Raw genomic sequence first — 24,460 nt, 5'->3', positions numbered from 1 at the left:
GTGCGTGTATTTGCGTACTTGGGTTGGTTTATTCATAGACATTTGTCAATGTCAGCCCCTCATCCTAATCCCTCCCCTTGTCAACACTTCATTAGTAACCCCAGCAACACGTAGGTACACACACACACACACACATGCATGTGCACGTGCACGTGCACGGGTCCGCCGCACACAGCATCGAAATGGTTAAGCCGCACGGAAGCTTCCGAGTGCTTTGCCGCTTATTTGGAGTTGACAAGTGTTGATGGGAAAACTGCTGACAAAGAACAACAACAACAACAACAACAACAACTACTCTCTGGAGTGATGAGTGTGGATTCATGGATCACATGGCTGGTGTCAATATTTGACATCTTTGAGTTGAATTTAATGAATTCACGGCTATTGAAGTAGGAAGCTGGCGCCTCCGGGGGGAGATTTCACAAGATAGCATCAGTGAAAAGTATGACAGCGCTTTTAATTACCGTCCTAATTAAAGTGTCTACTCGTGGAAACGCGGTTACACAACCTGTTGGCACATCATTGTTTCTGGATCGCGTGTACTGATCTGTGAAGGATTTCAAGGAGCACCTGTAAGTCCTGTAAGACTCGGCTCAAGTGCACCAAAAGATTACATGTTTAAAATAGTAGATCATCAGCGTAGCATCACATCTGGCATGAATATCCACGGGCATGAGGCAGGCGAGAGCCGACAGGGTGCACGCGCCCAAAGCACAAGGTAGCAGTTCTTCTTTGTCTTCGATTAATATGCATTTATAATATGAAGTTACTCTTTTAAATGTAGTTTTTCAAATGTTTTTTATTTGGCGTATGTACGTATGTACAAGTGGCAGTGTGCATTAGACATGCATACATGTAGAGTAATACCAAGAGGATATTTATTTCTGTAGCACTGGATATTGTCACCCTAAAAAGAAAAGTCATAACAGTTACAGAGATATTATACATGTCTTTGGAAAAGCAAATAATAACCTCAGGTTTCACCTTTTAAGCTGTACTGAACTATTGTTAAGCAAACAATAGATCAAATTTGCAGTCTGACTGCTCTCCTTAACCTTCCCACTGTACCCACTAAAGCCACTGTACCCACTGAAACCACTGTACCCACTAAAACCACTGTACCCACTGAAACCACTGTACCCACTAAAACCACTGTACCCACTAAAGCCACTGTACCCAATGAAACCACTGTACCCACTAAAACCACTGTACCCACTGAAACCACTGTACCCACTAAAGCCACTGTACCCAATGAAACCACTGTACCCACTGAAACCACTGTACCCACTAAAACCACTGTACCCACTGAACCCACTAAAACCACTGTACCCACTAAAACCACTGAACCCACTAAAACCACTGTACCCACTGAAGCCACTGTACCCACTGAAACCACTGTACCCACTAAAACCACTGTACCCCTTAAAACACTGTACCCACTGAAGCCACTGTACCCACTAAAACCACTGAAGCCACTGTACCCACTGAAACCACTGTACCCACTAAAACCACTGTACCCCTTAAAACACTGTACCCACTAAAACCACTGTACCCCTTAAAACACTGTACCCACTGAAGCCACTGTACCCACTGAAGCCACTGTACCCACTAAAACCACTGTACCCACTAAAACCACTGTACCCACTGAAGCCACTGTACCCACTAAAGCCACTGTACCCACTAAAACCACTGTACCCACTGAAACCACTGTACCCACTGAAGCCACTGTACCCACTAAAGCCACTGTACCCACTAAAGCCACTGTACCCACTAAAACCACTGTACCCACTAAAACCACTGTACCCACTGAAACCACTGAAGCCACTGTACCCACTAAAGCCACTCTACCCACTAAAACCACTGTACCCACTAAAACCACTGTACCCACTGAAGCCACTGTACCCACTAAAACCACTGTACCCACTAAAACCACTGTACCCACTGAAACCACTGAAGCCACTGTACCCACTAAAGCCACTCTACCCACTAAAACCACTGAAGCCACTGTACCCACTAAAGCCACTCTACCCACTGAAACCACTGAAGCCACTGTACCCACTAAAGCCACTCTACCCACTAAAACCACTGAAGCCACTGTACCCACTAAAGCCACTCTACCCACTAAAACCACTGTACCCACTGAAGCCACTCTACACACTAAAACCACTGTACCCACTAAAACCACTGTACCCACTGTACCCACTAAAACCACTGGGTTTGCCTGGGTAGCCAAAGCGCGATATAACTTTTTCCTTTCTTTATTACAACGAGAAGGATAACTGTAGTTTGAGTGGAGCATAAACTGGCCCGCTGCCGTGAATCTATGAACACATATCTACATCAGCAAAATGTGTATAAGTCCGCCGCTAAAAGTAGTTCCCGACAAATGCACGATTTACTTCCCGTTAATGAAACATTTTCTGAAAACTACAGTGCCCTGTTGTTTCAGGGCATTAATTATAACAACTAAATAAAAAAATAAAAAATATATATATTCATGCCTCCTGTCTAAAGATATGAATGTTCAGTAGGTACACATTTTGTCTGAGTCCAGGGAAGTCGTCGGTGAACATTGATGAGATGGTCACACTGTTGGTTTTGGTCTTTTTTATATTAGATATGTCGACAACAGGAACAATATTTAAACCTTGAACCTAGTGAAGAAGAAAAGAAAACTAAGCCTTCATACATAGCAACTTATTCTACAAATCCTCCCACATTTGGAACCTTAAAGAAAACCCGACCCCGTCCCAGGATGTGCTGGACTAGTAGAACGCTGCTTCAGTTGGCATCTCTCTAAGCTCCTCCTCAAACTGGTCACAGTTGGGATCCCCTCTCACTTTCGGCGTCGCCGGGATCTGGATCCCGGTTAAGGGGTTAACGCACCAGCACTCCCCCCGCTGGCCGTGGGTGGACATGTTGCACTGGAGAGAAGGAAGAAAAACACAAACTAGACACGTTGGAAAACACTGGAGAGAAAAAAGAGGGAGGGGTTAAAGATGCACAGTGGAAATAGGGAGGGGGGGCGTTAATGGAGCATGGCCCATGGTGGCTTGAGATGTGTGTGTGTGTGTCTGTGTGTGTTTACTGTGGATCTTCTAGTGGCGGGGGGCTATTGGAGGAGCGTGAGGGCCGTGGTCCTGGTGGGACAACACTCACCCAATAACAGCCCATCCTCAGGTCATGCCCCCAACTCACAAACCCATCCGCAGCCACACACATGCCACCACAGACACACACACGCACACACACACACACACAGCCAGTAGACCAGCGCCCCCCCCCCCCCAACCCGTCTACTCAGAAACAAGGTCGTAATTGAAGTGGACACAGTTTACGCCGCACGCGGGCTGGCGCGGAGGGGACGGCCCAAAAGAATGAAGAGCTGGGGAGGGGGATAGGAAAAAAGACTTTCCATTTTCTTCCTTCGATGAGAAAGAACAAAAAAAGTGACAGTTACAGTAATTACCCCGGCGACAAGGAGGGACAACTCCAAAAAGGGGAGCCGAGTGTTGAGGAGGTACAGTGTTCCTCCCCTGGGAACCCGAGGACTCCGGTCCGAAACAATGCCGTTGTTTGTGACCAGTGATGAAAATGTTGGCCAAGCGCGGTTGAGAGCCCCGCTTTAAGGGAAAACTGTGGCGCCCATTCAAATCTTCTTTTCTGCTCTACTATTCCCCCGGTAAGGAAACACTGGATATGTGACCTTGTTTGTCCTCCTCCGTTCTGATTTCTATGGACGAGCAGAATTCAAATTCAAGCCCCCCCTCGTCCCCCGGTCGGAAGCGCGGTTCGTTCCTCGAGCTTAACAAAAGTCTTCCCATGAAGTTCGCCAAACCCGGGTTATTGCCTTGTAACCTCGAGCTCGGGGGGCTGTTGCCTCATTCGCGATGACGGCATATCCGCGCGCACGTGTGTGTGTGTGTGTCTAAGTAAGAGGAGGGTGTGTGTGTTTGTAAAAAAGAAAAAGAAAAAAAGTTTTGCCAGGCTGATACAAGAGAGTGTGAGAGAGAGAGAGAGAGACACCAAACGTGGAGGCCCCCAGACGGATCACAACAGAAGTCCTTCCCGTCGTTACAGACAGGGGTCACGTGACTACCGGCCGCGTTCACCGAGAAGCAGAAAACTGCTGCTGCACTGCTCTCTGTGGGCTGAAAGTCTCAAACCCCCCCCCCCCCCCCCCCCCCCCCCGGCCAACACTGTGATGAGGGATGGGGGCGGGGCTAACATCGTGACACTCTTGAGAAGTCTCCGCCCTCAAGAGGAAAAAGCCAGAGTTAAATTTGTGCGTTAAATTAGCTCACTGCAGAGTCGATATGGAATAACCACCAACGTGAGCTGAGTAATTGAATTTGAATGAAGGACACGGAGAGCGGTGCAGGATTGCACAGGTGTCCAGTTCCGTCAAGCTCCGCCCCCTCAGCCCATAACCGAGACTACGCGGTTTATAGATTTTTAGACGGCCGGCATTTTATAGACATCTTAAACACGTCTTCCAAAAAGTAGTTTTAAATACGTCTTCCAAAAAGTAGTTTTAAACACAACTTCCAAAAACTACTGTTTTAAATACAACTTCCAAAAAGTACCGCTTTAAACACTTCTTCCAAAAAGTACCGTTTTAAATACAACTTCCAAAAAGTACCGCTTTAAACACTTCTTCCAAAAGTACCGCTTTAAATACAACTTCCAAAAAGTACCATTTTAAACACTTCTTCCAAAAGTACCGTTTTAAACACATCTTCCAAAAACTATCGCTTTAAATACGTCTTCCAAAAAGTACCGTTTTAAACACATCTTCCAAATAGTACCGTTTCAAACACATCTTCCAAAAAATACCGTTTTAAACACATCTTCCAAAAAGTACCGCTTTAAACACATCTTCCAAAAAATACCGTTTTAAACACATCTTCCAAAAAGTACCGTTTTAAACACGTCTTCCAAAAAGTACCGTTTTAAACACATCTTCCAAAAAGTACCGCTTTAAACACATCTTCCAAAAAATACCGTTTTAAACACATCTTCCAAAAAGTACCGCTTTAAACACGTCTTCCAAAAAGTACCGCTTTAAACACATCTTCCAAAAAGTACTGTTTTAAATACATCTTCCAAAAAGTACCGTTTTAAACACGTCTTCCAAAAAGTACCGCTTTAAATACAACTTCCAAAAAGTACCGTTTTAAATCCGTCTTCCAAAAAGTACCGTTTTAACACAACTTCTAAAAAGTACCGTTTTAAATACAACTTCCAAAAAGTACCGTTTTAACACAACTTCTAAAAAGTACCGTTTTAAATACGTCTTCCAAAAAGTACCGTTTTAAACACATCTTCCAAAAGTACCGCTTTGAATACAACTTGCAAAAAGTACCGTTTTAACACAACTTCTAAAAAGTACCGTTTTTAAATACGACTTCCAAAAAGTACCGCTTTAAATACGGCTTCCAAAAAGTACCGTTTTAAACACATCTTCCAAAAAGTACCGTTTTAAACACGTCTTCCAAAAAGTACCGATTTAAATACGTCTTCCAAAAAGTACCGCTTTAAATACGGCTTCCAAAAGTACCGTTTTAAACACATCTTCCAAATAGTACCGTTTTAAACACATCTTCCAAAAAATACCGTTTTAAACACATCTTCCAAAAAGTACCGCTTTAAACGCGTCTTCCAAAAAGTACCGCTTTAAAACACATCTTCCAAAAAGTACTGTTTTAAATACATCTTCCAAAAAGTACCGTTTTAAACACGTCTTCCAAAAGTACCGCTTTAAATACAACTTCCAAAAAGTACCGTTTTAAATACGTCTTCCAAAAAGTACCGTTTTAAACACATCTTCCAAAAAGTACCCGCTTTGAATACAACTTCCAAAAAGTACCGTTTTAACACAACTTCTAAAAGTACCGTTTTAAATACAACTTCCAAAAAGTACCGCTTTAAATACGGCTTCCAAAAAGTACCGTTTTAAACACATCTTCCAAAAAGTACCGTTTTAAACACGTCTTCCAAAAAGTACCGATTTAAATACGTCTTCCAAAAAGTACCGCTTTAAATACGGCTTCCAAAAAGTACCGTTTTAAACACATCTTCCAAAAAGTACCGTTTTAAACACGTCTTCCAAAAAGTACCGATTTAAATACGTCTTCCAAAAAGTACCGTTTTAAACACATCTTCCAAAAAGTACCGCTTTGAATACAACTTCCAAAAAGTACCGTTTTAACACAACTTCTAAAAAGTACCGTTTTAAATAGAACTTCCAAAAAGTACCACTTTAAATACGGCTTCCAAAAAGTACCACTTTAAACACTTCTTCCAAAAGTACCGTTTTAAACACTTCTTCAAAAAGTACCGTTTTAAATACAACTTCCAAAAAGTACCGCTTTAAACACTTCTTCCAAAAAGTACCGTTTTAAATACAACTTCCAAAAAGTACCGCTTTAAAACACTTCTTCCAAAAAGTACCGCTTTAAATACAACTTCCAAAAAGTACCACTTTAAACACTTCTTCCAAAAAGTACCGTTTTAAACACTTCTTCCAAAAACTATCGCTTTAAATACGTCTTCCAAAAAGTACCGTTTTAAACACATCTTCCAAATAGTACCGTTTTAAACACGTCTTCCAAAAAGTACCGCTTTAAAACACATCTTCCAAAAGTACTGTTTTAAATACATCTTCCAAAAAGTACCGTTTTAAAACACTTCTTCCAAAAAGTACCGTTTTAAATACAACTTCCAAAAAGTACCGCTTTAAACACTTCTTCCAAAAAGTACCGTTTTAAATACAACTTCCAAAAAGTACCGCTTTAAACACTTCTTCCAAAAAGTACCGCTTTAAATACAACTTCCAAAAAGTACCACTTTAAACACTTCTTCCAAAAAGTACCGTTTTAAACACTTCTTCCAAAAACTATCGCTTTAAATACGTCTTCCAAAAAGTACTGTTTTAAACACATCTTCCAAAAAAGTACCGCTTTAAACACGTCTTCCAAAAGTACCGCTTTAAACACATCTTCCAAAAAGTACTGTTTTAAATACATCTTCCAAAAGTACCGTTTTTAAACACGTCTTCCAAAAAGTACCGCTTTAAATACAACTTCCAAAAAGTACCGTTTTAAATACGTCTTCCAAAAAGTACCGTTTTAACACATCTTCCAAAAAGTACCGTTTTAAATACAACTTCCAAAAAGTACCGTTTTAAACACATCTTCCAAAAAGTACCGCTTTGAATACAACTTCCAAAAAGTACCGTTTTAACACAACTTCTAAAAAGTACCGTTTTAAATACAACTTCCAAAAAGTACCGCTTTAAATACAACTTCCAAAAAGAACCGCTTTAAATACAACTTCCAAAAAGTACCGCTTTGAATACAACTTCCAAAAAGTACCGTTTTAACACAACTTCTAAAAAGTACCGCTTTAAATACAACTTCTAAAAAGTACCGTTTTAAACACATCTTCCAAAAAGTACCGCTTTAAATACAACTTCTAAAAAGTACCAATTTAAATACAACTTCCAAAAAGTACCGCTTTAAATACAACTTCCAAAAAGTACCGCTTTAAATACAACTTCCAAAAAGAACCGCTTTAAACAATCAATCAAACATGGACGCCAGATTGGATAATAGCTTCATGAGAGGAAAACATGCACTTATGATGAAATGCCGATATTTAAATAGTTTACCATGATTTTCAAACCCAAACCAACGTCCAGGGCTCACCTGTTTGAGGTTGTACAGACCGTGCCGGTCACAGTTTGGGAACTTGAGTCCGTACAGGTACTCCAGCGGGCCTCTGCTGTCCTCAGAGGTCATCTTGGAGATCTCCTCCAAGACGCTGTCCAGCTCCTGCTGACAGGCGCTCTGAAGGACGAGCGAGGACATCGGGATTAACACCAGCGACCCGTGGTGACCATCGCTCATGGGCACGAGCAGACGGACACACACGTGGACTTAACTGTGTAACACAAAATGTACATAGAAGACAATACATAGAGATGGTATAAGTCGCGTGTGTATGAGTTGATGTCCGAGGAAAAAAAAAGTAAAATACTTGTGTGTGCCTTGTAAAAATGTCACGCACACACATTTTACAACAATGTTTTATGAGGAGCAGTTAGGAGAGCAGAAAGTTCAGACTGGACTGATGCGAGTCTGGTGGAGTGGAACGTGAACGGCTAGACTGCTCAGCCGGTGGCCACGGCCACGCACACACACACACACACACACACACACACACACAAACACACACACACACACAAACACACATCCATACACCTTCATAAGCCCTCTGAGGCAAATTTGTAATTTGTGATTCTTGGCTATTCAAAATAAACTAAATTGAATAATTGAATAATAAATACAGCGCAGGCTATTCCACACACACACACACACACACAATAACTGTGTGTTACAGCAGCGTATCAGGTTGCCAGTGGGATCAAAGGGCTCCGGTCTTATGATTACTTGGCTGAAGATGAGAGGGCAGTCTGCCATGAACCTTATCAGACATCTGAACATATGGATGAAAAGTAATCTCTTTCTCTCTCCGGCTCGCTCTTTTAACACTTTCTGCTACAGTATTTGATTATCTCTCTCTTTCTCTTTCTCTTTCTCTCTCTCTCTTTCTCTCTCTCTCTCTCTCTCTCTCTCTCTCTCTCTCTCTCATAATGAAGGAACATAAACCATCACCTCAGCGCATGCAACCCTCCAGTTTTACTGCTTTCTCCCTGCTGTCGTTTATTAACGGCTAAGTTAAGTCCATTTTATGGCACACGATATATCACATGCCATATATATATGTGTATGTATGTATATATATTAAGAGTTATTGGCTACTGATATCCCTTCTTACGCTGCGAGACACATGCATAAATACATTGAAAGGTTCAGCTCCTGCTAATATGAGGCAGCAGTCGGGGATCAGCCAGATCAAGTGGGTTTCCTTTAAAGTTATTCATAATTTGAGTTTCCACAGAGATGAACCAGCTCAGAGTTAATGTGTTAACGCCCGCGGTCTGACGCCACCTTTACAGTGTGGTCGGGCTCGGCTGTGGTCACAGCACATTTTGTCGGTCAAAAATGTACTTGTGTGCTGTGGCAAAACAAACAAACAAACAAACAAACAAACACACAAACAGGTGGGACAACAAACAGCATGGGTTGGTTGATTGTGAGCTAATGGGCTACCAGCAGCATTATTCCAGGTTGTAAGCTTCTCAAGCCATATAGTATGTATAAATATATATACTATCATTTACCGATGTCACAGACAGACATGTCAGTCACATAAATACCCTACAGTTTATAATATTTAAAAATTCTGGCCACCGAGGACAAATAATTGTCGGACTGAAAGCCGATGGGTTCCAAGATCGGGAGACGAGGGATGATTTATAACTCTTTAATGATTTATAACTCTTTAATGATTTATAACTCTTTAATGCCATGTGCGTAATGATTTATTAAAAAAAAACACGAAAGAGAAATATATCCGAGCGAAGAAAACAAATACGCAGAATAATAAAAAGACCACATTACATCAGGTGCATAATTCGGTCTGGAATGGATCGGTCAGTCTGCCCTTAAACTTCACCACGGAAGGTTTCGGTGTGTTTAGTAAAACATCAAAGTTCGGCTTAAAATAGAGAGTATATTTGTCATACAAAAGTTATATTGATGTGATATATTACAAATAACTGGAAACATAATTGACAGGACTTTGATGTGTAAAATCGATGTTGTTGTTTTCTCCCTCAATTTCCAATTACTTTCACTTTATTATCATGAAAATATTATGTCGACAAAAGTTTGTTTTTCCAAAGAATATCCAGGCACAGCGATACACATATATCTTAATTTATTTATCTTATTTCTTTCATGCAAGTACCGTTGTCAAAAAAAAAAAAGGTGTTTTAATGAGCCCAAAGATTAAGAAAAATCAAACAAAGAAAAGTAAACTGGCATTACGGGGGTCTTTGTGTGAAAAAAACAGGAATGTGATGCAAATGAGACTTTTAATTAACTAAAAAAAAACAAAAACAACGCGTTCACGTTCAAGGAATGAAGGTTCCACGTGTGACACAAACCCAGCTGACATCCAAGCATCATGGGGTACACAGTGTTTGACCTCACAAGAACAAGCGGAACAAAGTGCACCCATGCTTAACACCAGCTGCCCCGAAGCTGCTCCCCCTGAACCAGCTGCACGACTTATTTACAGCGTTCTTTCTTTTTGTTGCTATAACGATGTTGCTCGTGTTTTCTTTCTTCTTCCTTTTAGTTTGTTTTGTTTTTGAACAAACGCACATACATGGGCCTCCACATGTGTGTCCCCCCCCCCCCCCCCCCCCCCCCCCCCCCCCCCCCCCCCCCCCCCCCCCCCCCCCTACGTGTTTTGTGTACGCCACCCCATTAAGGGATTCTCGGAACTGTTTTAAAAAAAATATATATACTTTTCGTGGAGCTGCATTTAAGACTCTGAAATGTTGAATAATTGGGGGGGGGGGGGGGGGGGGGGGCAACACACATTCCACAGTGGAGGGCAAAACAACAACAACGAGACTGATCATTGAAACTCTCTTCATGCGTCATTGGGAATACATGACTACATGAATAGAGGTAATTACCTCTTTTAGTGTGCATATTTACAAATACATAACTTCAATATTAGCACATTATCAACTTATTTTCTTATTTTGAACCGCTACTCAATGCGAAACACTATTCTCAAAATGAGTTGGGCACCAATTGAAATGCTTCATTCAACAAATACATTTTACACACGACAATTCTATAAATAAACATGAACCTGGACACATTATACTAAATAAGGATAGAAATGTGCTCCACACCAGGTAAGCCAGTAAAGCTTCTGGGTAAAGCGAGGGTTAAGTTAGGGAGTTAGGGATGAGGTTGTTGAGAGCCAGGGGATGAATGTAAGACCAATGGTGCGAATGCTTGAATGAAAGAGTGCCCAGAGGAGGGCACTACTGTACCAGACAATGGGGCTCACACAGCACATTGTTGACCTGTGTGACCGCTTGCTTTACAACACACAACACACACAATGTGAACTGGGATGCAGCTGTGGGAGGAAACCAAGCGTTGAGCAACGGGGTCCTATGTTCATGCTAAATTACCATGCACTATTTCTTTTTTTTTTTTTTTACTTTAATATCTGCTACTATGCCTGTAAAAAGGTCAAGTATTCAGATGTTTAGCTCATAAATGGACTGGTGTCAGTGGGCAAATGCATTGCGTTGTTGTATTTGTGTTTCGAGAAAGATAGTTTGATGTGTTAAATAAATATACTGTCGTTATCCTTTAAAATGTTTTTAATCGGCCCTTCTTTAATCAAAGGAGTGGTACTCTACCCGCTGAAGGACGTTGCTTTGAGTGACAGCTGTGAGGAAGCTCATCGTGAATTGTGAAAAAAAACAAGTTGAAGGCTTTTGTAAAAATCTGACCTGGAGCCCTTTCTGGGTTCGAGGGTCCTCCAGCTGATTCGTCTTCATCTTGGTTTTGCGCTCGTTCAGGTGTTGTTTCCTGGCGGACTCCTGCCACATCCAAGCATCTGCGGCAGGTCTTTTGGTGAAGGGGTTCTCCGTCCCATGCACCTCTACAACAGAACAAAGACACAGACTGAAGGCCGTTAAATCTGCAGCATCTGTACATAAAACTCTGCCCGAGGCCTTCCTGGAAAACGCTCATCTATTCAACGCCTTCCTGGTTTTAATCTCAGCGTAACATTCAATACTTTGGGGGGTTTCTCAATAAAAAGCGTCAGTTGGTTGAGCATTATATTCCCGCCTTAACGGACAAATGTTACACGCGTACACAAAACCGCCTCAACTACCGTCTCTGCAGCTCTTTAAAATACTCACGCACATCATCTGCATATACGCGTATCCATTCTTTAATCACACACTGCTATGACACGCCAACATTGATCCAATAGCGGGGCCCTTGGTCCTAATCCCGGAATTAGAAGACGAGTCGTTGCACGTCCTCAAGGAATCCCTTTTTGTCCCTCATGCGTCAGGTCACTAACTATACTGGACAGATAGGCGTTGCGATGGCTGTAATTACTATGGCGACAGGGAAGGGCCCCGCCAAGGTCTTCAGGTCTCCTCTGAGTGCCGGGGGGTGGGGGGGTGGGGGTCACTCGGAATTTCGTTGGGAGATAAAACACAAACGACGAGCTAGCAACTTAATCCGGAGCAGACACAAAGTGGGATGACAAATTATTAGAGCACGGCAGTCCCGGAAAAACGAGACCTATCCCGTGACTGTAAAACACGAAATACAAGGAGGGGGTGAACATTTCTCAGCCTCGTCATCGGCGACGCAGACTAACTGATCTGAGATCGTCTGACACCGTTCAACAGGAAAGAGGGGACTGAATTAAAGAGCCGAGCTCGACAGCTAGTCATTGGTGGTGAGTCCAGACTCGCACTTCTGATAAAGGCTTTTAATGCTGAGTGAGGAGGGTTTTTTTTTCGGGCACCTAATCTACCTGCCAGAGGCTGTGTGTGTGTGTGTGTGTGTGTGTGTGTGTGTGTCTATAATTAGCGCTATAAAAACAGCAGCAGAACCCCGAGGTTGTAAATCACGCTCGAGAGGGAAAGGCCCTCCTGTGAATCTTCAGAGCTCCTTCCCACATGCTACAGCTCCTTCTGAAATGGATACGTGCACGGACATACGTGCACTTATGTTTTCTGCCAGGTGTAAAAAGTAAGTGCGGCTTCGACACAGCAACAGATATTTTTTTTTCCTTCACGTTCCCGTTCCTTCAACATTTATATTTTCTCATTCACTTTTTTTGTCCATTTTATTTGGAGAAATGTTGTTTTGTTCTCAATGCGGTTTGAATAGTTTCTGAATCTTTTATCCACAGAAGCTGTAAGAATAAACTTCAGCACCGGTCGACGTGACTTATTTTGGGCAACACACATTTATGTTACTTGTCCATACATCACGTGTCAAATGATGGTATTTTCTATATGACCCATCCTTTCACTTGCAAATGTAAAATTATTAAAAAAGATGTTGACTGGCATGTTTTCTTAAGATGTTAAAAGGTAAATAAAGACTATTCATTGTAGCTAGGAGCTTTTAGCAGGCATCTAGATCTCATGAAGGTCCCTATGAATGACATGATTTATTATTAATGCAGTCAGAGATGTTCAGAGTAATTCACTTATAACTGGCTTTACCGGAAAGCTAGCATGATCTAGCGATGGCAAGCTAACGCAGTTTTGTTTTGTGTTTGTAATTTCGTTATACGGCGACTGCCGCGTAGTGTTCAATGCAACTAAATGCATCTCTTCACTGATGGATAGAAATACCACCAGAGATTTTTTTAATTGTTTTTTTTTTTATGGACCAAAAGAATAAAAGTATTCATTCTTTGGGTTTCAAGAGATGATTGAGCGGACTTCGCTGTCCCTTTACGCCCGAAATCGACTGGACTGTATATTGTAAAATCTTTGTTCCATCTTGTTTATATGTGACTCACAGGGGAATCTTCCCAATCTAATAATACAATTAGAAAGGCAACGCTTGTGATAGGCAAACAGTAACAACTGTCTGGCCACAAACAAGACGCTTATGTTTGAAGAAGTCTAATCATATTTACAGTATTTCGCAGTATATGAGCGATGGCCAAAAGTCATAAATTCCAACCTCCAGCTGAACACACAAGCTTAACATTTTGATCCAGGTTTTGTTCAGTAAATCACTAACTGAATCATTCCTCACATGTCGTGAGAGCTTCTGCAGAACACATTAAACATATTCGAGAGAAAAAGATTGATTTAATTATTTCATTTTAAACGTCTGTTGCTCTAAAAAAAAAAACAAGGGTATAAAGAAAACGTGGTGAAAAGCGATATCGTTTTTCTTTCCCCTGAGTGTGTGCCAGAGCAAAAAAAAGGCAACACCCGGTGGTGCATGAATGGTGGGAGCGACACGAGATGCAACTATAGACAAGTTGTAAAGGTGTACTGGTTGTGTTGAAGATCTCCCGTGACAGAATGTTCCAGGGAGAGAAAGAAAAACCCCAAAACACGTCTTCAGCCAACAGCTGTCATCTAAATGCCGTGTTGTTGATTCTGTCTTTAGTGCCATAGAAACTACCTGTCTCGAGCTGTTGGCTTTGGGTATTGCCTTTGAGCAATGCTTTCACAGTTCTCTCATAGCCCAGAATGAGTAATGTCTTTCCAGAGTTGCTCAGCATTAATGTATTCGCCGTGTTATTCTACACGGTGAAGCTGCGTCTAGAAAAAATCGTAACTGTGCAACCGCAGATGAGAAAGTGGCCTTCACGGTACTTCAAACCGTTGTCAGCGTAAAAATGGTTCCTCTCGTGGCTCAGCCACTTCAAACACTTCACAGCTGGCTAACAGGCACAACGTTGAATAATGAAGAAGGGTTTTTGCCGTAGCCAGAAGATCAGCTTCAAACCTTTTACGGTCAGCTAGTTCTTTCAACTCTTGATGTTGTTATGCGTCCGTGTGGCCGTGTGTGTGTCATCCAAAACCAAAATGAAGTCGCCTTTGTAGTTTCAAGGGGGGAAACTGTTGCCAATTGGAGCTCCTAGAGTGTCAGACTTTAAAGACAATAAGTGCAGTCTAAGGTCACAGTGGATTTCTCTTTGCGAAATGTACACCGTCAATATAAGTGCTCATATGGGCTAGATTGACAGGTGTTGAATGACTGTCAAGTGTTACACTGCAAAGAACAATTTCCCTATTATTTCCCTGTACGTTACTGATATTTTCTGTTCCGTATCTTGGAGATTTTTCGAGATTTTTCATTTTGAATTGACAAGTTACGACCAATAATGTAGCGAAACCTGCAACCGACAAACAGAGGTCCGTTCCCATAGCAGTTTCTTTCAATCGTTTACTTTAAGTGGGAATAATCAATATTTCCAACACAAAAAATGATTCAATAATGTGAAAACCACAGATAATTGTCATCCAACTCTGTAGTTTCTCAAAGCTCTATACAAGCAATTTTATATTTTATAAAACACTTTGTAACCTTGTTTAGATAAGTACCATCATAATAATTTTAATTTGTATAAGTATACGTATAAGTGTATAAGTATCTTATTATTTTATTATACTATATACAAGCATACAATAAAATCGTCCACTAATGATTGAAGTATGAGTGCCTCAAAATTGTACTTAATTAGAGTACTTATGTAATTTTACCAATCTTGTTGTGACAGTAAAATCAAGCTCATTATTGTTGTAATAATATTATGCAACACGTAACTTTCCAACATGACCCCTTTTAAGATTTGCACGAAGGGGGGAGGGGCTTCCTATTAACACCTCGGAGGCAGTTTTCTCTGAATTGCAGGCACCAACACGCTCCCACCCAAAGCGATCTCCTATGTCTTCACCTTTTGGCTGTGGGCTCACACACACACACACACACACACACACACACACACAACGACATCGCGTAATTAAAGACCTCAGTGCGGGTGAGGGAGAAGGAGCATGTCTCAGCAGAATCACCTGCAGGGCAACGAGGGCAGTCATGGACCATCGACAGAAAGAAAAGAAAAGGAGGCGGAAGCAGACGGAGAGATGTGCGTGGAAAGTGCAAACAAGGCTTGCACAGGGCAGCGGTTTCCTATTGGCTGGGGAAGGGGGGTTGGTCAGTTGGGGATTGGTGGTCGGTGTGGTTTAGATAGCAAGGAATACACACACATGCCCTTCCATTACCAGATAGCGGTGCTTTGGACTCGAGGGAAAAGGCCAAACTGTTGCATGTGATAGTAGCAGCCTTATCGCAAGACAAGAACATTGGATATCCAACGCAATGTTTGTAAAAGTCTCGCCTGGTACGATATCTAAACATGGCAATGAAGGTTAAGGCATAGTTAAAAACACTTAAAAGTCAGGGAATTGATTGTCAATTGCAGAACTCAGATCAATCCAATGCCATTCCTATATATACTGGACCGAGTTGTGAAATTTGGATCAAAGTGTCACAGCGCCAAGAAATACAGTGGGAGAAACTCAAGAGCTGTGTCTCTTTCCAGGAATCACAACTTGCTCAATCAAGATAATCCTCAGAACTTGTTGCGAGCACTTTCATGAAGGAACACGGACACATTGCTGTTGAGTTTTTCTTCTTCTTCTTTTTTTTCCTCCATTTTTGTGGAATAAAAGTATTTGATCTCAGTTTTTCGGAGAGTTGTGCTGAATAATGAGTACACATTACTAAACTGACCTTCCCCTCCAACACAGTACATGTTGACATATTAATGGCTAATACAAATATGATATGTATAGTGACGCATCCGGGTCACTGACCCGTGGTCTCCCTGAAGACAGTGAATTAATCATCTTTGTCCATGTTTAAAAGAAAGAAAACATATTTTGATTCAGTTCAAGACCGAAGCTCAGACACACACACACACACACACACACGCTCATCACTGGCCTGAAACCCTCGTGGCCGCTTCGAAGTCGACCCCCATTGCAAAAAATGGTCAAAGTGGAAACCATAACTATGTGACACGCTATGGATTTGAATCGTCTGAGATCTAAATGATGTCACGTTGAAGTGTGCTCACACCAAGCCATCGATGGAGCGATTGATTTGAACCCCGGACTGTTTTCGGGTATTGTTCAGGCAGGCGAGATATTGATCTCAGGATCACACCAAATAACCACAACCAAATCCCCTTTCAAGTGAACAGCAGAACCAGTTATTTAGGAGTGCAAATGTAATCCCGAACGAACTACAGGAAACGACCCCAAAACGTGCATTTTAATGGTCGACAAAGGAGACAGATGTTGACATCCGATAGCCTGCAGTTGCTCACGCTCGATGAGGCCAAGCACAACACAGCGAACCGAGGGCATACCGCAGTCTGAGCCCATGCTCATTTTCAGCTTTCAGCTTTATATGTTCTGACTGGATTGAACACCAAAGACGGTAAATCACAGCGGAGAGCGCAGACAAGCACATCACGCTTAGCTACAGTTACTGGGCCCCGCGGTTGTTTTCACTACCCTCTCCCAACAAAACCTCAAAGAATCTTGAAAAAAACAATTGGAAGATTCCTGCATAAAATTAGGTTCACCTCAAGTTTTTGCTCGTATGAAAGTCCAAAGAACTCATCGAATACATTCCTCAGTGAAATGACCCGAGATGATAGTATAGAAAAAGGGCTCGATAAGAAAGGAGGTTGCACCTGTTACCGTGGACAAGTGCAACTTTTTCCCCAAGACCATTCCAGAAGGGTCGTGAGTGTCTTCCATATTTACAGTTACAACTTCCAAAATGCAATTCATTTTTTTAAATGTGTATGAAATCGCTTTCCCTCAAGTACCATAAACAACATCCAATCAAAATAAGGCCCTCCCAACAGGAGAGCGATGAGGATACGTCGGTCACAGACACGTGATGGGTTCATCGGAGGGATACGGCTTGTTTGCCACCCGCCTGCCAAACAAATCACGTGTCAATATTCATCTTCGGGAATCAATGGTGACCCTTTGACCCCAATAACTGTATTGTGGGAGAGCAAAAGCTTGACATTTCTGTGTCCCTGCAGGATTTATGACGTAAGTACTTTGGGTTGTCGTCGTGACCAAAGACGTTTGATGGAGATGTGGTCATTTAAATAGTCCTGATTTAAAAAAAAAAAACAACACATGGTTTGAGTGAGTATACTGCTGCTCAGTGTTATTTTAAGGTAAATATTTCAAAACAGATATGACGCTCAAAACTAGCTGGCTTGGTGATGCTGCCACACATGCAGAATATGAAGTAATATGCTACACAATCCCCGATGAATACTGGAGGGATTTGTAATAACACAGCATGAATTTGGCAGTGGACCAGTCAATCCAAAGAAAGATAATGCAAGTACACAGTACTACATCCCTTTAAGGTGATAGAAGTACACTGTATCATGATCTATAAATTAACATCCCTAATCAAAGTAACATTTCTGATAAGCCATCACTCTCAAAGGAAACATCCGGATGTTTATTTTTTTGAGGAGCCTTTTTCTATTCATAATTTTATCAAAGCTAATTGAAAGCAGCAGTAATGTCTCCTGTCCAGTCAAGAACATGTTTTGTTAACTAACCCGCTAGTCATTTCCGACTAGTGTGTGGATTTCTGATTATTTATTTTTATCTCTGTGCTACATCTTACATTTTTAGTTAATTGTCTGCATATCATTTCCAATTAGGGTGAAATATCCTTTGAAAAAAAAAACACAATTAAGTAGTTGAATAATGGCCCTGAATGGAAAATATGATTTTGTTTCTGGGTACAAACATGTTACTGCTCCTCCTTTACCAGCTCAGCATGAAAGCGATTAGCAAAGGAATGCATCGATAATTATAATCTGATAATAGACCTAATTTATATTCTTCTGAAATGGGCAATTCTGTATAACGAGTACTTTTTTTCTTTTGTTGGCCCCACTTTAAGTATTGATAATTAAATACTTTTTTACTTTTACGTGTCGGGATGTCACAATGGGAGACTTTGATATCACGGTTATTGTCAGGAAATATCTAAATTTACTACATGTTAATCACATCACTATATTTCTTGTCATGAATACTTTCACCAGGAATATTACGTGAATATTAAAAGCCAGATATCCCTCAATTCTTACCTTTCACAATAAAGGTCTTAGACATGATTTTCAAAAGCTAGTATTTCACATTTTGTGTTGTTAATTCATCATGCGGGCTTTTATTTTAATCTTATTTACCTTTCCTTCTCTTTAAAAAAGAAAAAGAGATGGACTTCGCTCTGCCATTTGTCACAACATCAACATTCAACCTTTGTTTGATCAGTTTGTGTCTCCACCAACTCCTACAGGAAATATCTGTCTGTTTAACTAAATATTTTAACTATAATACTAAATAACATGATGTTCATCAGCTAAGTTGACTGGCTAGTTGCTGGCTTTTGGTACTTGCATACAGTGGGTGTATCTTAGATGGGCTTGCTGAAAACAGCTGCCTGTGTGCTGCTGGAAAAAATGTTGATGAGAACCAAACTGAACCAACAGTTAAGTCATGAGCCAAAACAATGAACTGAAAGAGGCTTAAACGCTCGGTGGAGCTAAGACGAGCAGTAGAGTCCGGAGAGTTCATCAGCGAGTGACCCTTTTCACTTTTGTCATTTGCTCTATTGTTCTTCACGTTTTTGTTCTACTGCAGCTTTACCTTTAACTTCCCCCTTTCTGCACTTTATTTCTGGAACTAACTTACCATTTGTAGCCTGCTGTTCCAGACTTGTCGTGACGTCCGAGTCCTCTTGTTGTCTACATCGTCCTAAACCGTGGATGAGCTGTTGCAACGGGTATTCGGACTCGGTGCTTGGGTAGCACCTCCGGCCGCCGGAGCACCTCGGCGTGTAGACCCCACAAAGCTCCCCTTCCAGCCTGGCACACAGCGGACAGCAACCGCAGCCCGGCTCCCTCACTATCTCTGGACATGCCGCCGTGACTCTGGAACACGCAGCGAGACGCTCCGCAGTACAACTCGGGCATCGGAAAGCCAGATCCCCGAGTAAGAATCCAGGCAATGCAACGTACGCAAACAGCCATCCGTAAGTCAAATATATGACCATTCTGGCGCTTTCTTAGGTTTATTAGTGACTACTGAAAGTCAAAAATGAACCTTGGAAGTTAAAAGTATCAACCTCAGTAGACTGAAAGTCAACTGTGTGTGCGTAAACATTGCGATGCCACTGACAGGGTCCTATCTCCTCTCAGATTATTATTTTACTGTGAATCAGGAACAAGAGGGCCCATTACTTCAAAGTGTATATTGGATTGACAGATTTTGGTAGGTTCAAAAAGTTCATTGTAAGATGAAGTCGAATGCCTAAAAAGTCCATCAGGAGTTTACTGACGTGATCTCAGAAATATGTGAATTGAACAGGGACCATCTCCTCTTGCGTAACCTTTGTCTTTTTGATAGCCATAAACTGAGATTACTTATTTCTCAGTATTGACAAGCACCGGGGCAGGACGTGGAGGCCAGTCTGATAACGATGTTGTTCCTGTAACAGAACTGGATGACTTCTTGCTTATCCAGATTTTCTTTGTCTGCCCCCTGGGGTTTTGGAAGCATATTGCAGCAAACAACATATTGAGATCTTGGATGGATTTGGAAACCTAACCAGTAATTGGCAAAGTGCCTCGAGAGCGGTAAGACTGAGCAGCTTGTCCTTCTTCTCGGCTCTCTAATTCACGACTTCCTCATCTTCTTCAGTGAGAGCTTTGGAGCCCAAATCTGTCCCATCTGTAGCTTTTGACAGGGCTGCAACGTGGATCATTCATCACTCATAGATCACCTCCAAGTACTTGTTTTGAAGGATGAATCCCTCAAGTTGTGCTGACGCCAATGGGATAAAATCAAACTGGAGAAGCTCTTTGCTGAGGAGATGTTCTTTTTTTTTTAACCTGTCCTTTACTAATCCTAATTAAGTGATTTTGTTGCCTAAACCTTCCACTGATGCACAACTGATCCAGGAGGGGTAAATAGAGCTCAGTTTGAGGCTTAGGGCCAATGACCAAGCTGTGGTATTTAATGCATTGGTCTTGGAACGTGTTGGCAAATTAGGCATTGAATGTTAACTTTTGCTGAATTTAGGAGAAATCTACAGACTTTATTAGTCAAAGCGTAGTCAAATAAAGACCTACATGTGAATGTTGGATGTTTCCCCCCACTAGAAAGACAGCAACATAGCCCAAACTCCTCTACTACCAAAGAGTCCAACCTATACGGTTCTTTGAGGTCTTGGCGACACGAGCATCTAACACGCGACTGTGGCGATGAACTGCTTTTCTGCAGTGAATAGTTAATAATTAGCTTGCGACAAACTAACTATTGCTAAGTCAAGTGGCATATTCCACTTGGTTGGGTATGAATAGCTGTCGGGGGACAATTTGGTAACGGCTACTGATTGAGTAACATGACTTAAAATCAGGTCTCAAATTAAATGACCCCATACTGTTTTTTCAATGACCATATGTACAGCTGTGCAATTCTTTAATGTACCTCCATTTACATTCAAAAGCCAAGTACATATCAATTCTGCCCGTGACTGGGGGTACCCGATTTCTGGAGAGGGGGGTGCAGGCCACCAATGGCTTCCACTACAGCCTCGTCCACATGACATTAAGTGAACTCATCCCACAACTCTTGTGCCATGCTGAAAATGACGTTGACAGGACAGGTATGCCAGTCGCCACTGACAAGGTTAGTTAGGGTTAAACTAAATACCCTCCCAAACTGTACAGGTCAAAAAAGGTTATGGAATTTTATCACCTTTATTTCTATATGTGCATGCTGAATGTCTCAAGGAATTTGCAAGTAAATATTAATTGAAACAGAAATGTGAGAATTATAGCTTCAACTAATTGGGGACCAGAAGTGCATGAATGATGATAAGGCACACGTGATGTAATGTGGAACTGAATCATTCATATGATGAAGCACCTGCTGCACATCTTATTGTGAACGAGCAGGAAACGTACTCCTTCCCTCACCAGGAAGATATTTCCTCATCTTCGCCTGATCCCAGGATAGACGCTGAGGTTTCCGGCCTTGCACCGCAGCTCCAGTGTGATGTCAGTGTCACTTCAAATTAGCTGGACCCCGGAGTATGAAGCAATGTCTGTCAGAATCATATATCCTTCCTTTGCTTGATTCTGCATCTTACTTAATTAAAAGAAAAAAAGGTTTGGTATAAGACCACTGGGGAAAAAAAGAACAGTTTAGGAATAAATGGTAAGTCTCATTGTTTTTTGGAGTGACCGTCCTGTAAACAACGCTATTCTCGTGTTCAAACTGTTTTGATAAGTTCCCAACGTATAAAATTCCAACCTACTGACATTTTAGGACACTTATCTCCTCCCCCACCCACAATTGCAGCCGCATGGTGATGGAATACACTGGTTCCAGTAAACAACTGGAACAGCACGAGATATTCGCATTCTCAAGCCCCCGAAGGCTTCATGAGATGCTTCAACGTTGAAATGACATGGTGTTATCAGTTATAGGCCACCGTACCTGAAAGTAGTGAGAGAGTTACCGAAACCAGTCAATATACTGAACCTTAAGAGGTCAAGGGAACCTGAATCATTTTGCTAGTTTCGCGAAGCGTGTGATACCGTCTCGACAAGAGCATGAATTATTGCAATAGCTAAATCAGATCTGCACCTCAATTGCTTTTTCAGTGTATTCCTCCTTCTACCTGCGCCACCTAATGATCTTAATGCCTTGGAATCATGCCTACAATCTGGCAACTTGTCGCCGCATTTTTTAAATAAAAGTTGATAAGAAAATACAGGCACCACCACCACACACCACTAGTGGGTCATAAATTAGAGGGTTATTTTCCTATACAATATCCCCCCCCCCAAATATCCTTCTCATTCTGCCTTTTTAAGTAGTTTTCTGCGTACCAGAACAAGGATTTATGTTTCCCCCCCAACGTTGTAAGGCAAACAACAGGTTTACAAGTACATGGCCTCTTTCTTTCTACTCCTGTTCCTACCTGGCAAAATATTTTCCATGACTTAAAATGAGAGCCGCTGTGCAAATAGCAAAGTGCGTCGCCTTTCACAGGCACGGAGCATTTACAAAAAAACGTGTCTATCTGCCGTGTAATCTGTTTGCTCTGTCACTTACACCGTTATGCTTTCAATTTAGGGAAGTGGAAATAATTTCCTACGACCACTCCTCAGCATTTTCTCCGCTCACAAATACATTTTGATTGTATTATGTGTAGCCGTTGCTCGGCAACCCCGAATGAGCGGCACTCGCTGAACAATGTTGAAACGTTTAATTTTGCACGTAAGCGGAACGACCTGATAGTGTAGCGCTGAGAGATATTTTAACTGAGATTCATTTAGCCGAGACAAATGGAATACCAGAGAAAGAAAGGTGGTCACATTTTCCAGTCAGTCGTTTTCCTCAGTCGTGGATGTAATTCAAAGGAGGGAGTGAAAAGGAGGCTTATATTTTGGGAGGACGCTGATACGCAGCCCTAAACAAGAGATTAATGAGGTTGTAGGATTATGAAAAAAAAAAAGGTCTCGGTATGTTTTTTTTATAAAGTATCAACATAAGTACAAGGAGTCTCTCTTGCTCGCCCACAATTAATCAATATATTTCCCACACAGGAGAACACATCATTTTGAAGACGCATTCAAATGACCTGTTATGTAAGATTATTTTTAAAAAGTAGCTATTTTGCAGTGTTTGGGTGCCTTGGGGACGCAGGATCAGTAGCAGATCTGTGGAAGCAGATCATCATGCAATTACTCCAGAGAACACCAAACAGCGGCGCAGCCAGAACAGTGTCCAACCGTATTTTTATCACACAGTGTGTCTGCACACGAAGAGCTACGACAGAACGTGAGCCAGAGTCTCCTGTCAAAATTGGCCAGCGACACCAGAGTTGCCCTCCAATGGTTACGGTGCGCCGCCAGTGGCCAGATTGGTTTTGGAACGAGCATTGTCCGCTGGGCTGTTTCGCCATATTTATGTTTTTTCAATGCTGTACATAACTTCCTCTTGGATGATCTGGCACATGATTGCAACATTTCAGGTGGAGGAGGGTGATGCCCGTAAAAGTCCCAAAAACATCAGAATAAGATATTGCATGCAGAGAGCAGGGTCTCTGCATATACTGACACCCCCGCATAATTCTAATGGGATGAGGGTGTATTTTTTTAGTTTTTATGTTGCCGATTACAACCAACTGAAACTTTTCTTGTGTGTCAAGCGTTTAGGAGAACTACGTGAATGCATTTGGTTTGTCTCCTCAGGGCTACTGTAGAAAACAGGGTTAAAAGCTACCTGCTCTGTATGTAGATATAAACAAAATAAAAACACAACGATTATTATAGGCAGCTGATTAGACCCTTAAGAAAGCCTACATATTGATATTCTTTTTTTTTACAGTGGAAATTCTCACCGACGGTCTCCAAGTTCCATTCAAATCTTCGAGAATAGACAATATTATAACTGAGAAAAGCCAAAGAATCAAGGTGTTTGTATTGATGTCTGTTTTATGATTATCTGAACTCCAGAAAGATATGGGGAAGCTGCATTCTGCACGATTGTGTGGTTTCGAACTTAATTTAGGTCGCGTTAGCTAAAGGTTAAGATGGGCGTCCAGGAAGTGGTGTTCACATCTGAATATGTGCATCTCTAGCCAGTAGTGAAAGTGCTGAATATGGATGGGAACATTCCGTTTTCTTTGCTTTCCCTCCAGGAGCTCTCACTGCCTCTCGCTCAGGTGAAATGGAAAAAGTCAAACTTTCCTCCATGTTGTGCACGTTTGACTGTGTTACGTTTGTGAGCCCTCGCAAAACAACCGCCTGGCAAACCTGTTCAAACTATTCCCAAACATTTTGGATTAGCAGAATATATTCTGACCTCGCCGGAGGA

At 41.7% G+C, this 24,460-nt stretch overlaps 1 protein-coding gene across 1 annotated transcript; it reads right to left on the bottom strand.

Moving 5' to 3' along the window:
• Positions 1-2,765: 2,765 nt before the first annotated feature.
• LOC117750597 (insulin-like growth factor-binding protein 2-B) lies at positions 2,766-19,622 on the bottom strand. The gene is made up of 4 exons (XM_034561865.1): positions 19,262-19,622; positions 11,456-11,607; positions 7,710-7,850; positions 2,766-2,924 (listed from the first exon to the last, which is right to left on the bottom strand). The coding sequence occupies exons 1-4, from the start codon at positions 19,620-19,622 to the stop codon at positions 2,766-2,768; spliced, it is 813 nt and encodes a 270-aa protein (XP_034417756.1).
• Positions 19,623-24,460: the final 4,838 nt, after the last annotated feature.

The sequence above is a fragment of the Cyclopterus lumpus genome, chromosome 21 (genome assembly GCF_009769545.1).
Source record: "Cyclopterus lumpus isolate fCycLum1 chromosome 21, fCycLum1.pri, whole genome shotgun sequence".
NCBI lineage: Eukaryota > Metazoa > Chordata > Actinopteri > Perciformes > Cyclopteridae > Cyclopterus > Cyclopterus lumpus.
The sequence above is the reverse complement of the archived record's forward strand: the minus strand, read 5'-3'. Positions and strand labels throughout refer to the sequence as shown.

Coding starts and splice junctions, on each gene's coding strand:
- LOC117750597 (XM_034561865.1), bottom strand. CDS start 19,622: ATGGTCATATATTTGACTTACGGATGGCTGTTTGCGTACGTTGCATTG. Junction 7,851..11,455: donor GAACCCAGAAAGGGCTCCAG/GTCAGATTTTTA, acceptor CTCGTCCTTCAG/AGCGCCTGTCAGCAGGAGCT. Junction 2,925..7,709: donor GTCTGTACAACCTCAAACAG/GTGAGCCCTGGA, acceptor CCTTCTCTCCAG/TGCAACATGTCCACCCACGG.